The sequence below is a fragment of the Rhinopithecus bieti genome, unplaced genomic scaffold (genome assembly GCF_001698545.2).
Source record: "Rhinopithecus bieti isolate Rb0 unplaced genomic scaffold, ASM169854v2 scaffold_7884, whole genome shotgun sequence".
Classification (NCBI taxonomy): domain Eukaryota; kingdom Metazoa; phylum Chordata; class Mammalia; order Primates; family Cercopithecidae; genus Rhinopithecus; species Rhinopithecus bieti.
Genome location: NW_016806331.1, coordinates 1,244,876 through 1,260,715, shown reverse-complemented (window position 1 = coordinate 1,260,715; position 15,840 = coordinate 1,244,876). Strand labels below are relative to the sequence as shown.

The window sequence follows — 15,840 nt, the reverse complement described above, 5'->3', positions numbered from 1 at the left end:
CCCCCCACCCCCACCACCACCCCACCTGGGGCAGCGCTCACCGCAGTCACGACTTAGGTGATGAGACCATCTTCAGCAGCATGAGCTGGGGGACGTCACAGGCACAGCTCGACTCGGGCAATGGCATTATTTTCTCAGACCATGAGAGAGCACCAAGCCTGAAGCCTCATGCATCATGGTGGGGCCTTCCCGGACCCATGCTGGTGGCCATGTAGTTAACGTCTTTGTGTGTCCCTGGCTAGGCTAGTGCAGGCCCCACCACAGCCTGGGTAGACCCTGTTTCCAGGGGTCTCGTTGCTGACTGACCCTCGACCAGCCATTGAAGTTCCACCTTGATGTAACGGGAGTGGGGTTCTGCCGTCGGGAACTCAGAATGTGCCTAACTAACAAAAACTCCATTTGTGAGTGGCAGCAAAGACTTTTGGTATGTAATGAAGGTGGCAAGGAAAAGACATCTTTCTAATGATATTAATAATTTCTTAGCAGTTGGTCAAAATATCCATAGAGCCTTATATGCCAAAATCCATTTCTGAGCCATCAGAGTGAGTCATGAAAAAAATTTATCAAATAACCAAATGAATGAAAACTCAACACCAGAACCAAGGATAAAATTAAAATGATTGCCTATTAAACCTTTGAAAGGAAGAACAGTTGCGAAGTTTTAAGGAAAGGGAAAACTCACAAAGGAAAAACTAAAATAGACTTTATAAAAACAAGCGTTTTAACACTTTACCCCAGTTGTAAGAGGAAACAAGAGGCAGGGTAAATGTGTGCACACACACACACGGAGCAGCTGAGCGCCGCGAACCAGGGCGTCTGTGAGACTTGGTAACTGAGCCGACCTCACCTGAGGCGCACCTGGCCACCTTTGTGTTCTCCCTCCACAGCTGGGGCATGAGAATACCTATTTATAGGTCTCATGTGGGGCTGAACCAGGCCAGGGCTGGCATATACTAGGCTCTCAATACAGCCATTATCGTAAGAAACCCACGCAACTCCAGTGGATACAACTGTGAAACACACACACACACACACACACACACAGACCCACAACAGCGCCGTGCACATCACAGAAAGATTCCTAAGAACACGTAAGCCAAGGACATGAATTATCTCGCAAGAGAGGAAATCAGTGCGTGTGCAGTGGTGCTCAGGGAGGCCTCACGGTGATGCCTGCTGGCTTTGTAGCTTTGGGCACGTGGTGATTGGAGGACCAGCAGGAGGAGCAGCTGCCCCCACTTCAGGTGGATGGGTGGTTCAGGGGGTCAGTGTGTAGCAACGTTTCGTTTTTGTTTTGTTTTTTTTCTTTTGAGACAGGGTCTCACTCTCATTGCCCCGGGTGCAGTGCAGTGGTACCGTCTTGGCTCACTGTAGCCTGGACTTCCCGCGCTCAGGTGATTCTCCCACCTCAGCCTCCCAAGTAGCTGGAACTACAGGCACATGCTACCACACTTGGCTAATTTTTGTATTTTTAGTAGAGACAGGGTATTGCCTTGTTGTCCAGGCTGGTCTTGAACCCCTGTGGTCAAGCAATCTCCCCTCCTCAGCCTCCCAAAGTGCTGGGATTCCAGGTGTGAGCCTTCGGGCCTGGCTTATGTGTAGGGATATTTTGGACAGCAATTTAGCAAGATGTGCCAAGGGTTAGAATAGTAAGTCTGTCAGATGTAGTCACTTTGCCAGTCTGACCTAAGCAAGTAATTCTAAAGGTGGTCAGTGTTACCCACTCATAAATGTTCACTACAGCGTGGTTTCTAACAACCAAAACTGCCTCCCAGTCAGGAAGTGGTTTTATAAACATACTTCACTCACCTCACGGTGTGTTTTTGACCATTACAAACGCTATCTGAATATTATGCAATGCTAGGAAGATACTTAAGGTGCTGTAAGAAGGATAGAAGTACTGTGTGGTTAGATTGGAGATCTGAGGAGAGCAGGCTCCGTGCTAACAGGCCTTGTGTTCAGGGTGAGACTGGCTTTTTTTGCCAGTTCCCTTTAATGAGGCTTTGAAAAAGAATCACCGCCACAAAGAAAACCACAGTTTCGACTTCAGTCCCACTTGGTGCAGTCACTCTGCCTGAGTCTGAGCTGCCAGGCTGGAGAGGACAGGCGCTGCCCTTTGATGCTGCTGGAAGCAGAGCTGGCCGTCATGCCGGCACAGGTGTGGAAGCACGCCTTCCTGTGCGACTGGCTTTGTCCCTCGTGATGCTTCCATTTGCACAAAGCCTTCTCTCTTAGATGCTGCTTTGCGGTAGCAAGAATGCAACCACCACACTACCACTGCCTAATTCAGAGTGTTCTTTTATATAAGAATATTAAAACTTCCTTCAGAAGTGTTTGTGTTAGCTAACAATAAGTCTTTGGGATGATTAAATCTGCATTTTAAATAGAATGCAATTATGTAAAATCTTGATGGGAAGAAGACCTCTTATTAAAACCCCTCCCGGCCCTGGTTCTTTGAGGAAGCGCTCAGGGGACCACAATGTCCTGAAGGTGCATAGCCATCCCCAGCCCTTCCCTCCCTCTGTGGCTCTGCTGCCCTGCATTGCTGCTGTAGGGCAGAGCTACACTTCACCCGCCGCTGTGCTTTCTCCCACACCAGGTGCCGTGGCCAGCACAGAAGTGAAGATGAAGTTACAAGAATTTGTCCTCAATAAAAAGAAGGCGCTGGCCCATCGGAATCTGAACCACTGCATTTCCAGCGACCCCCGCTACTGGTACGGGTAAGTGTGGGTGTGGGGAGCACCCTGGCCTCCTCTCTGGGGGCCCAGAGGACCATCTGAACATTGGTAGATTTGCATGGACCCAGCTGTTCACCTTCTGAGGCAGGGAGGGAGGGTAAGGGATTGAAACCCCAAGCACAGTGGTGCTCGGATGTGGGTGACGTGGTCTGGGGGTACACTCGCACGGCGGCCATCCTCACGGGGTGGGCCGTCCTCCAGAGAGTGACATGGTCTGGGGATACACTCACACAGCGGCCATCCTCACGGGGTGGACGCCCCTCAAGAGTGACGTGGTCTGGGGGTATACTTGGCGCGGCGGCCATCCTCATGGGGTGGGCCCCCCTCCAGAGGGACTGAACAGTCCTCCGGGGGCTGGCGCCTGTCGTTACTCTTGGTAATGTTGTGCCATTTTTCAGCCACAATAAGAGCCACTTAAACTGGAACTCTTGTCTGAATCCTCTGTGCTCCTACAGCGCTCCCATCTGACGTTTCAATGATTCTTAGGCTAGTCAGGAAGCCCCTGTGGTACTTCTATTATTTTATGCTAAGAAACCCTGCCAGAGCCCATGCAATTGACAGGGACCACAAAAGACTTGTTCGTCTGAGGACTGAAGAGAGCCGGCATGCCATGCAAAAGACGGCCTTCGGAGGCGAGTTCACAGAGCCCAGTGCGAGCGAGTGGCGAGGTGATGCGGCTTTCAACAGTGAGCAAGGGCAACAGAGGATCGCTTTGAAATGTAGTTTTCTGCTGCTCTCAAGGTTCATTTCATTTCTAGAAAAAAAATCCCATAAGGGAGTTTTTGTAAATCGAAATATCAGTAATTTCATTGGAAAAAAAATAGCTATTCTCAAGCGTCAAAATGGACAGCTATGTGTAGTGAGACCTCCCACAGCTCGGACGCGATCCCCCTTGTTTCCGTGGAGGCCGCCAGCTACCCTGACATCCCAAAAGATGTTTCCAGCACAGGTGACCCACACCCTCCGCTCCGGCAGCCGCTGTGCTTGCCGGGGCACATAAGCTGCACTCACGGCAGACACACCGCCCGGATTTGGGTAACTCAACCAGGGACACAAAAACTCACAGGGAGGAGTGAGACCAGTGTCTGTGGGAGGCAGCACGTGACAGCAGTGAGCCATGGGGACCTGAGAGAGGAGGAGGCTTCCTGAGAATCGCTGGCGATCAGCACCTGGGAGCCCCTTTGGTGGGGGGACCCTGATCTGTGCCCCCAGAGCCAGTCCATTGCCTGGACTGGTTGTGGAGAAACTCCATTATCCCATTGGCTGGGCTGGGGTGTGGGGTTGCAGGGCAGAAGGAGCAAAGGACAGGAGTGTGGATCGCGGTTCAGATGGTGCCCCTGGGGACCAAGCTGGAAAGGGCAGGATGAGGAGCCAGGGGCAGGGTGGGCGTGGGGCCTGGCAGAGGATGGAGAGCTGGAGTGCAGAGCCTGCTGGGCCGGGGCGGAGCTGCCTTAGGTCCCTGTGTACAGGGAGGCTGTGAGGCAGCCGAGCAAGGGAGCTTTGAGAAGACAGTGATGGGAGTGGGGCAAGCACAGGCAGCCCTTTCTGAAGAAGAGGACAGAGTCTGGGAGGCTGCAGCGGGAAGATGCAGGACCAGAGCAGTGGGGCCGCTGGGAAGCAGGGGTCATAGTGAGCACAGGGCAGCCCCCGGAGGGTGGCCACGGCAGCATGGAGGAAGGTGGGAAGCCGACGCCTCCTCTCCCAGGAGTGAGTGGAGAACGGACAAGGGGCAAGGCCGGCAGGAATAGAAGCCAGGCAGTGACTTGGACCTGGACCTGAGGGGAGGATGGAGCAGCAGGCCCAGGGAAAGGCTGCACCTGCAGTCAGGGAGGCCACGGGAGAAGGGGTGGCCTGGGGCAGCCTCAGGGCGCTGAGGGACGTGCTGAGAGACTGGAGATAGGGGGCTTCCAGGGAGGAGGGGTGACAGACTGGCTGGGGCTGGGAGGACTCACTTTTCATGGAACTCCCTGGGTGAGCTGGGTGCTCAAGGTGGGCGTCTTGGCCTGGACAAGGCCCGCTTGCCCTGGCTTTAATGGCAGGGGGCAGGGTTACCTCTTCGCAGAGGGCTCTGGGGACATTCAGGTTGGAGGGGGAAGGACTTGATCTCAAGTCAGCCAGAGGACAGGTTTGTTTTCACGGAGTCTGATAGTTTTCTTGTTTTGCCATATTTGAACCCTGAACTTAAACATCATGGAGTGGTGGCAGAAACTTTGTCAGAAAACCGGCTCTTTGTGGAGAAAGAACTGAAACCCTGACCCCAGCTTCACACCATGCATGATTAGTTCAGATGTCATAGACCTGAGCATAGACGCGAAACTGATCAAACTTCTGGAAGGAGACCTAGTAGAAACTTTCCCAACCTTGATGGGGAGTGGGAGGCAAGATTCCTTAGGTTGCCAAAATCATCGACTGGATACCAAAAACCCAAAACTTGATATTTCCGCAAACCGAAACACTTCTGCTCTTTGAAAGGCACCATTAAAAAAATTAAAAGGCAAGCTACGGAATGGAAGGAAATATTCACAATGCATATATCTGACACACCGCTTGTATCCAAAATGTAGAGCTCGGTCCTATAGCTCAATAGTAAAAAGACAAGCCGCCCACTTAAAAATATGGGCAAAAGGTTTGAACAAGTTCCTCACAAAAAAAGGCATGGGGATGGCCAGTAAGTGTGGAAAAAATGCTCAACATCGCTGGGCATCAGGTAAATGCAAATCAAAACCACGGCAAGCAGCCCCTTCATCCCTGTGGGGATGGCCGGAGTTACACAGGCCGGGTGCTGGAGCAGATGCTGTGTCCTGGACCTCGGCGTGCTGCCTTTTGGAATCCGAATCACACCTGGGGAAACAGGCAGGCAGTATCCTACAAAGACACATACCCACCAACCCTGTGACCCACCAATGCTCCTTCTCCGTATTTGCCCAAGACATATGAAAGCAAGCAACACGACAAGTCGCCTTCTTACAGTCACGGTCACCAAAGAATGGAAACAACCAAGCTCCCATCAACAGGGGAACGGCCGTGCAAACTGGGGCCCCTGCACGCACTGGAATGCTGCTCCGCAGTGACAAGGAACGGACCACCGGAGCCTGCAGCAGCTTGGGGGAGCCCCAGAGGCATGGTGCCTAGACAAAGAGGCCACCCCCGTGGTTCCACTGATGAGAAATTCAGAGTCAGCAAAGCGAATCGGCTGTGAGAGAAAGCAGACCAGGGCTGGGAGGCTGCAGAGATGGGTGGTGCTGTGGCTTCATCAGGGCGCCAACTCCGAGGGTGTTTATGTGCATCAACGCGTCCAGCTTTAAGACTGTTGTGACGAGATGGCACTTTCCCGTGTAGCTGCCACAAGCCACACGTGGCTCCCAAGCACTTGAAACGTGGCTGGGTCTGCCAGGACATGCCGTCGATGCAGAGTGTGGGATTTCGGACACTCGGTCTGAAGGAAGGACCCACGGTGTCTTGTCAATATGTTTCTATTGATTGTAAGTTGAAAGGATGGCCTTTATAATGGTTTAATCGAATACTAAAATTCCATCCATTTATTTTTAAGCCACGTTAATGTGGCTACTAGGAAATTATAAATTTCAGATACGGTTCCCATCATGTTCACTCTGCTGGCGTGTCCTGGCGCATGTGGTTCATCGTTTTATTTCTTGGAAATCACTGGTACGAATCTGATGAAAGGGGAATGGTTTGGAATTGAAATGGTTGGGTCTGTGTGAAGCTTTATTCTATAGTCAAGCCAGTGTTTAGAAGAAAACATTATTTGCTTTTCCATCTTCCTCCAGAAGACAAGGATTGCCTTTAGGTGCGGCACCGGGTTGGCCCCAGGGCCCCCTGGGGGCTGCGCCTTGGCTCCTGGCCTGGCATCTGTGTCCCATCCCCGGGCTGCGAGAAATGAAAGGTTGAAAAACTGGAAGATAATTTCTGGTCAGGGTGAGGTACAGGGAGCAGCTCTGCAGGTTCTGCCCTCGGGGCTCTACGGGGTGGCCAGTGTGACTGTGTGTGTGAGTGTGGGTGTGAGATTCTGGTGAGCTCAGTGTAGGGCGTGAATGTGGGATGTGGGTGTGTGGAGTGGGTGAGGTGAGTGTGGGGTATGAGTGTGAGGTGTGGGAAAGGTGACAGGTGTGTGAGATGCGGGTGTGTGTGGGAGGTGGGCGTGGGGTGTGGGTGGGTGTGAGGCATGAAGTGTGGGTGTGTGGGGTGTGGGTGGGATATGTGTGTAAGTGGGTGTGAGGTAGATGTGGGGTGTAAGTGGGATGTAGGCATGAGTTTGCGTAAGGTGAGGGGGTGTGGATGGGTTTAGGTTGTGAGGGGGTGTGGGGTGTGGAATGTGGGTGTGAGTAGTGTGCAGTGTGGGTGGGAGTAGTGTGCAGTGTGGGTGGGTGTGAGTAGTGTAAAGTGTGGGGGCGAGTAATAGATGCAGGTGTGAGCTGGTGAGCTGCGGATGTGAGTGGGTGTATTGTGAAGCGTGGGTATGAGTGTGTGTGTGACGTGTGGAGGTGAGTCGTGTGAGATGCAGTTATGGATATGGGTGAGGTGTGTGTGGGTGTGAATAGTGTGAGGTGCAGGTATGTGTGGGTGTGAGTAGTGTGAGGCATGGGTATGAGTAGTTGTGTGATGTGCGGATGTGAGTGGGTGTTACTAGTGTGGTGTGCAGATGTGAGTGAGAGTAATTGTGTGCGGTGCGGATGTGATTGCAGCAGGGATAGAGCTTCACTTCTGCTCGCCCTGCTGGATGCTTCTTCACGGAGGGCACGCATGTGCGGTCTGGCCTGGGTCCATGTGACCAGGGCTGGGCAGGTGTGACCGGCCCTGATGGTGGGGGCCACCCTCTCCTGGTGTCTGAAGGGTAGACGCACCATGGGGTGGGCCCTGGCGGTGAACTGGGCTGTGCAGGAGGTGAGGTCGCTCCTGTGGGGGTCTCTGGATCCATCCAGGTGGTCCAGCGGGGCGGCGCTGGCATTTGGGGTCAGGGCTGAGCCCCTCCTGCACCTGCTGCTCTGCTCGTTTTAAGATTTGACAAGAAAATGGGGGTTTTAACACTGAAAGCTCCTCAAAAGATCAGAACAGTAAGAGAAGGTCTGTTAGATCTTAAACCAGTGTAACTTTTGCAACTCCTGCTTCACTGTAAGCAAACCCTACCGTTGAAATATAATAATAATTTTATTCTGTGTATTTACATGGTTTATTATTATGTGAATACTGATCTTTTTAACACATGGGATGCATGTGCAAGTCACTCCGTGTTTCCTATGAAGGAAAAAGTGAATGCAGACATAGTCCCAGACTGTCACTTGGTGTTGAAGAAGTTTGGAATCAGCCAAGATCACATTCCCCATAGGACACAATCTGAAAATACTCTTTGGTAGAGAAAAGAGTGTTGCCCCCAGACCTTTCCATGAGATTCTGAGAGGATGGGCAGAACTACAGGGAAGAGAAGGGAGGTTAGCACAAGGCCGTGGTCCCACTTGGAGGCCACAGGCCCTGCACAGGTGCAGACAAGTGTGTCCCAGCCTGACTGCATGGTGGAATTCCCCGGGAAATAGCCAAAAGCTGCTTGGGATTGGAGGTGTGCCCTGAGCAGTGGGCGGGGTTGGGACGTGGCCTGAAACTGTGCGGTTTTCTGGAGCTCCCCGACTCCTCAGGTGATGCACGGCCCAGCACTGCATGGCCTAGAACCCCACGGCCCAGCACCCCACGTTCCAGCACCCCACAGCCCAGCACCCCACGTTCCAGCACCCCACAGCGCAGCACCCCACGTTCCAGCACCCCACAGCGCAGCACCCAATGTTCCAGCACCCCATGGCCCAACACCGCACGGCCCAGCACCCCACCCCACATTCCGCCACCCCACAGACCAGCATCCACGTTCCAGCACCCACAGACCCAGCACCCCACGTTCCACCCCCACGCCCAGCACCCCACGTTCCAGACCCCACAGGCTGCAGCACCCAAGTTCCAAGCACCCCATGCCAACACGCACGGCCCAGCACCCCACATTCCAGCACCCCAACAGCCCCAGCACCCCACCATTCCAGCACCCCCGTTCCATCCACCCCACGGCCCAGCACCCACGGCCCATGGCGGCCTGCGGCTCTGGGCTCGCCTCCTCGATTTTGTCTGCGAGTGTCCTTCTGCACATTCTTTGCGCTGGTGTGCTCTCAGATATTTAAATATACACCTGTACCCGTTTACAAGCTCCCATTCTTAATTCAGAGAACTCCAGGTGCATTGCTGTGGCGCACTATGTGTTCACATAGTCTAACAAATTCCAAATAAGTAAGTTGGCAAATTTGTTTCTAGTCATTAAGCAGATTACACAGTTTAAAGACTCAGAATTTATTCCACTCAGCACAGTGTTTTGAGCAAGACTGAGCTGTCAGTGCCATCAAAAAAGGCCTTGCTGATGGTCATCTGGGTGGCAGCCTGCATCCCCGCTCTGGCCCACGGCCCACCTCCTCCCATGTCCCTCCTCTGGCCATCCTCCTGGCAGACTACTCCTGTCTTGCCGCCTGGAGGGTGTGGAGTTGTACCCGGCTGTTCATACAGGAAGTCCCTTTCGTAGGTCAGCTCCCTGGGCACAGGGTATCAGTAGCTGCCATCCTGTTCCTACCCCAGAGAGGGAGGTGACTCTGGTGAAGGCGCGGATGACGATGGGTGCCTTCTGCTGAGAGGCGGCCCCATGGGCTCCTTCTCTCCAGGTGGCAGAGACAGCCCCAGACATCATAGCATTTGTTCTTAGACCGTTTTTTGGCCCATCTCGGCTGCCTATGACCTCACCTTTGATTCCTTACGCCATAGCCTCCTGTCTTCCTCTGCCCCTCCCCACCAGGGACAGGCTCTCTGAGTGGCCAGTGGTGGCCCTGGTAGAGAACAGACCGGGCTGGAGCCATCTAAGAGGACAGGGCCAGGTGCAGAACGACCACCAGGAAAACCGCCAGAGGTCTGCCCGTCCCAGCCCCGAGCACTGCCGGTCCCACAGAGGAGGGTGTGGGCATTGGATGTTTACTTGCTTGTTTAGCATCCTGTTTGTTTCCTTTTAACTTCAGCTTGACCCTAGGGAAGAGGTGCGTCTGTTGAGGTGGGGCTGAGGTTTCAAGGGAAAGATCATCCTGTGTGTGGCTTCTCGGCTGCAGCATGCCTGGGGCAGTGCCCTGGGCAAACTAAACCGTCTGTCTTTGCCTTCTCTCCAGGAAAACGCAGCACAGTTCCCTTGACCAGAGTTCTCCACCCCAGAGCGGAGTGTCAACCTCCTATAACCACCCAGTCCTGGGAATGTACGACGCCAAAGATGACTTCCCTCTTAGGAAAACAGGTCAGTGTCCCAGCCATGCTGTGGGCCGGGAGGCCTCCTGCACAGGCACCTTCCCCGCCACAAGCCACGCAGGGCCCACTGCTGTCTTCCACTTAGAGAAGGAATCACCTGCAGATTTTTAAATATTTGCTCCTTTCATCAGAGCATCATTTTGAAAAGATGTCCTTAAGCATTCCCTTATTATTTATTCCGAAAGAAATGAACCCCACGCATGTACCACTGCTGAAGACTCCAACTCACTTTGAAAGCACACTCAGTTTAGTTTTGTTTCGGTGGTGTGTTAGGCTTTGCCACACTGAGGGCATCCCACAGTGGTCGCGGGGTGAAGCGGTTCCCGCTGGTGGGCCACGTGCCATCTGAAAGCAGGTGAGCCTGCAGCCTTCAGGGATGGCTGTGGGCAGTGCCCGGGCAGCAGGGCCTTCCAGGACCCCAGAGTGGGAAGGAAATCTTCATGAGAAAGAAATTCACTGTGTCCTGCAGGGGATATCCCAGCTGGGCTCAGAGTTACGTGCCACTCTTCTGTCCTAAGCCAGAGGGAGAAGGACATTTAGGCACAAGCAGGTGCCTGGACCATCTTTGAAGCAGGGAGAGGCGGCTGCAGCAGTGTCTGATAAGTCAGGACGGAACCTCTGGAACTTTCTCAGGGGCCACGGAGACACTGCCTTTAGATAATGATTAAGGTGGCTGTGGGCAATGCGCTGGGGTAGCAAGAAGAACAGAGGCCGGGGAGTGCCTTCCAGAGGCTCTGCCCAGAGAAGTGGTGAGGGCAGGAGCCGCAGCAGGCGCTGAGGGCGGGCAGTGCCTCATCCCAGGTACGGCCAGTGGATACCACACACTGCAAGACAGTGTAGGAAATCCCAAAGCATCCTCCCTAGGGGGCGGCTCTTGGAGGTGAAATCCTCGGGGCACCACTTTTTCTTGCTACACAGATTCTGTGTTATCCAAAGGTTTCGGCCAATTCTGGGTGGAAACAATGCACTCAGTCACACGAGGGCTTCTTCTCTGGAGCAGTGAGGCTTTGCAAGGGGCTGCTGGGGGCCGCATCAGGCCAGCCACGTCCCTGGAGCAGTGGGTCGTATCAGGCCAGCTGTGACCCTAGGGGAGTGAGTTATATCAGGTTGGCCATGTCCCAGGTGGAGTGGGCCGTATCGGGCCAGCCATGTTCCCGGTGGAGTGGGCCCTATTAGGGTGTATAGACAGTGGTGTCCCTGGAGCAGTGGGCCGTATCGGGCCAGCCATGTTCCTGGTGGAGTGGGCTCTGTTAGGGTGTATTTAGACGGTGGTGTCCCTGCAGCAGTGGGCTGTATCAGGCCAGCTATGTCCCAGGTGGAGTGGGTCATATCAGGCCGGCCATGATCCGAGTGGAGTGGGTCATATTGGGCTGGCCATGTCCCTGGAGGAGCGGGTCATAACAGGCCAGCCATGACCTCAGAGGAGGGGCTGTATTGGGATGGTGGAGACCCTGCTGAAGAGGGCCATATCAGGATGGCCATGTCCTCTCCAAGTCAGAGGCACAAGAATCCTGCAAACATGGGTGCATTTCCATTTGGGCCATAAGCCTTTATTGGGAAAAGTGAACCTAGAGCTGCTGCTGCTTTGAGTTTCATGGGTGTGAGCCTGTGGTTCTTACTGATGCTTCTACTGACAATGGTCCTGGATTTCACCTGGAGAGCGCCCTAAAGCTCGACAGAAAGAACCGATTTAGAGATCCGTTTTTTTTCCAGAAAGATGTGCCCAGTAATATCAGGAGAGAATCTGTGGGCCGACTCTTGCAGATTGCCCTGCAGGTTCCCTTTCTGGGGACCGATGCTATTATTAATCACATTCCATCAACAAAACCAAAGTCCACAGGGAGTGGTGGGCCCTGTGCTGGGAGAGAGACCCAGGGAATGGGGAGGCGAGGAACGTGCCTACCTGGAAGAACCCTGCGCCAGGAACTGGAGCGACACCGAGGGCGGAGGGTGGGAAACCGGAGGTGCTGCCGTCAAGCGCTGTGGGTTGGATCTGTGCTCACTCACATAATGGTTCTGTGTGCCCAGAAGCAAATGCCCTCCATTCCCCTGGCCTCCGTGTCCTCCTCAGCACAGTGGGTCTGCCCACACGCACATCTCGCGGCTGTGGTATGCACCTAGTCCCAATGTCTCTTCTTGTCCTGGGAGTGATGGCTGTGGCACTGACTCCAGAGCCACAGACCCGGGAGGGAGCGTCCGGCGAGAGCTTGGCCGCCAAGCAGAGCAAGTCGGCCTCACGTGGGGACGTGCCTTCCCACCAAGGACCCCAGAGCAGTTCCCCAGCACCTCCACACCCCAGCTCGTAGTAGAGCAGCAGGGATAGGGGAGCCCTCGGAGCTGTTTGCACTGGCTCCTCCCCCATCCCAAACATCAGCACTACCTGGGGACCAGCCTCCTGTTCTAAGAAACAGAACCCGGCATGAATACTTCGTAGCAAGGAAGGCTAGCAGCATGGGAGATGACACGCTGTCATGGCCCTGCCCTGCTGTTCGCCATCAGAGGCCTTTCTCCCATAGGCAGGGCCCCCGCCATCTCTCGCAGTTTCCGTGGCCGTTGGCTTCCTGTGCTGCCTTGTGTTTCTCTGGGGATGATTGGAAGCAAAGTCTCCCACACCGTCTACTGTGCTTCTAACCTTGTGATAGCACCACCCTCCAACTCCCCTCTTCCTTGAGAACGGAAGAGAAAATTCTCTTCTCACACTTCGGGAAATGTTATTTAGACTATGTAGTGCTCCAGAAGAACTTAATTAAGATTTGATTGCATTATCAGTTTTTTTAAAAAGACATCACTACCACATTCATAATGTTAATAACATAAAGATTTCAGAGAAAATGTTTAAACCACTTAAGAGAATAGTGTGTAGTTATACACCCTGTATTACCCTTGACATATCTGTCTACTTTCAAACACGTGACGTCACTCAGTCTAAGTACTTTATATCTGCGCTTTTCTGCAGTAATTGGTAATATGAAACACGTCATTACATTTTAGTTACGAAGTTCCTTGAATGAACTGAAATGATAATCTTTAATAATTGTAATGTACACTTAAATAATTACATGATTTTGACTTTACCTTATACTGACCTGGCACACAGTTTGCCCACTTCTCCATCTCTAAAGGGCTATTGTATGACCTGTGAGCATGTGAAAAGCTTTGCCCCTGTCTTGTGAATTTTGTCATCACCCCATGCATTTTTTGCGTGTCCTTTGCTGGCTCTGCTGACAGGTCACATGTGTACCAGCTCAAATGTCTAACCTCCCTGGTGAAAGCAATGCAGTGACTCCTATTCTGAGCTTGGGCATATTCCGGGCATTCACGTCGCCTGTGCCTGTGGGCAGGACCAGGTGCCTGAGTTTCTGCCCAGCTCCTTCACTCGCCACCTTGGGACTTGGAGGAGCTCTTGAACCTCTCTGTGCCTCAGTTTCATCATCTGTGAAATGTATCTTTAATTTGCTTCTCTCCTGGGGCTGTCATGAGACGTGAATGAATTAATATTTGCAAAGTCCTTCGAGTAGGACCAGATCAGGGTGGTTTATGCTCTTGCTTCTCTACGCTGTTAGGGTGATTTTGATTTTTTTCTCCATCCAATGACTGGTAACTGCCGGACCCGGCACCCCCCCCACCTCCTTCCCTCCATACCCAAGTTCAGGTAGAAACCAGCAGGAGCCACTTGCCTCCACTTAGAGAAGGACCCCAAGGATGGGGACACCAAGATTTATACCAAAAATCTGGCCAGAAGGGCCCGTCTTGCTCTGCTGGCTTTTCAGGGCTCAGCTCCTCGTTCCTGGCTGCCTTCACCTGAGTGCCATCTCCCAGGAGCTCAGAACTAGGCTGGGCTCGAGAGTCAGACCCCTCTACCCAGGGCCTCAGGTCCAGCTCTTCCTGCCAGAGGCCCCGCCCCTTTCCTGGAAGATTGGCGGCAGGGGTGTCTCCACTTTAGAGGTCTTCACCTCCTGCCAGATTTCGGCCCGGGGTGAGGTGGTGCCTGGTCCCTTCCCATGTCTGTGCAGCCTCAAGGGTCACCCTGACTTTGGGTTTCTGCAGACTCGTGAAGCCGCCAAATGTGTATTTTTAAATGTAGTCATAATAGACAGAACTGTGTGGATCACTGTCACGGACATAGGATGCTGGATCTTTCCTGCACTGTGTGGGTGTTAGATGGCTTCACCAGAAACTGCGTTTAAGCAGAGCCTTCGAGTCCATGTTCGCACTGAGGAATGGAAGCTTTTCTACTTTTAAAAGCAAGCAGCGTTTGTCATTTTGATGATATTGAAGGATCTTCTTTTTCCCCAGTAACATCTTCATCGTCTTAAAGATATTAGTCATCGTGTATTTTTTATAATGACTCTTAAATTTTCCCCTCATGTGACTTCTGATAGAAGAAAACAAGGCCAGAACAACTAACTGTTGTCCAGCCAGCACAGTTCTTTCCCATTTGTCAGCAGCTTCTTGGACCTGAGCACTGAAAACCTTGCACTCCACAGAACGCCTTGTCCAGCATCCTCATGTGTCCCTGGGCACATGGTCCTAGCAGCAGACACTCTCCCTAGCACGTGTCAGGACCCGCCTGCTGGCCTGGGCTGTAGCACTGCCACGGATTATCCTGGCTCTTTTCAGGAAGCAAAACACCACAGCTCATGTTCAGTGAGACGCTGGTGACCTCTCAGCCTTGTTAAGGCATTCTCTAGCCTGCCTGGTGGGGCTTGGTCCCCGCAGTTGGGTGTGAATTGGGAGGGGGCTGGGCTGGTCCTAGGGATGGAGTTCTGATGACCCCTGTATGGATCATGGATCTGGGCAATCAGCCAAAGGTCCTGGGCTCCCCCTGCACTTGCCTCCACGGTCAGCCTTGAAGAGTGTTCATCTAGCTCTGCCCTCCTCACCTGGGGCCTTCTGAAACCAGTCGCTCAGGGTTATAGCTGCCCATGGGAAACATCCATCCATTGCTTACATGTGCAGATAAGGGTGCATTTTCCTCCATTTTGGGGGGGAAGCTGTCCTGCTTGGTGAGGAAGAGCACAGGGCCTGTGGCCAGGTTGGCGCCCACGACGCTGTGTCCTGGGCAGATGAGACAACCTACTGTTGTGTCCACCGGTCTGCAAGGTGGGGCGGTGGGCGTCCCCTTCATGACTTCATGGCTGTTTCATCAGTCAAGCCCTACAGCTCGTCAATAGTCTGGCTCATGGCTTTCGCCTGTATACTAGTGACCTGAATAAAGTTACAGGTACTTTGTTCTTATCCATGTGTAGAGTAGGCTCAGGGTACTGTGAAATAGGACCAGCGTGCGTTTTCCACCCTGACAAACATCCCTCAGTTTGGGAAGGGGCTCTCTGTTTCATGCAGAGCCTTTGACCATTGCTTGTCATCTCTTGTTCTAATGCAGTTTGCAGAAACTGCTGGAGAGAGGGGTGGGACCAGGCAGAAATGGGCAGTGCCCACACTTCCTGCTGCTGTATGTAAAAGTGTGGTATATGCTTCAGGAGGTGCAGTGTGGTACGACTTCCTGCTGCTTTGTGTAAAGGTGTGGTATATACTTCAGGGGGCGCGGCGTGGTGAGCGTCCCTGCTGCTGTGTGTAAAGGCGTGGTGGGACTTCCTACTGCTGTGTGTAAAGGTGTGGTATATACTTGAGGAGGTGTGGTGTGAGACTCCCTGCTGCTGTTTGTAAAGGTGTGGTATATACCTCAGGGGGCGCAGCATGGTGAGACTCCCTGCTGCTGTGTGTAAAGGCGTGGTATATACCTTAGGGGACGTGGCGTGGTGAGATTTCCTGC

General features: G+C 53.1%; 1 protein-coding gene across 11 annotated transcripts in view; it reads left to right on the top strand.

Annotated features, from left to right (window-relative positions):
* HDAC4 (histone deacetylase 4) overlaps positions 1 to 15,840 on the top strand; it is a 356,361-nt gene that overhangs the window by 236,885 nt on the left and 103,636 nt on the right. For all 11 annotated transcript variants that reach the window (XM_017875573.1, XM_017875571.1, XM_017875572.1 and 8 more), the window contains 2 exons: positions 2,600 to 2,720; positions 9,935 to 10,056. In XM_017875573.1, coding sequence (XP_017731062.1) covers positions 2,600 to 2,720; positions 9,935 to 10,056 — 243 coding nt within the window. The remainder of the gene's footprint in view (positions 1 to 2,599; positions 2,721 to 9,934; positions 10,057 to 15,840) is intronic.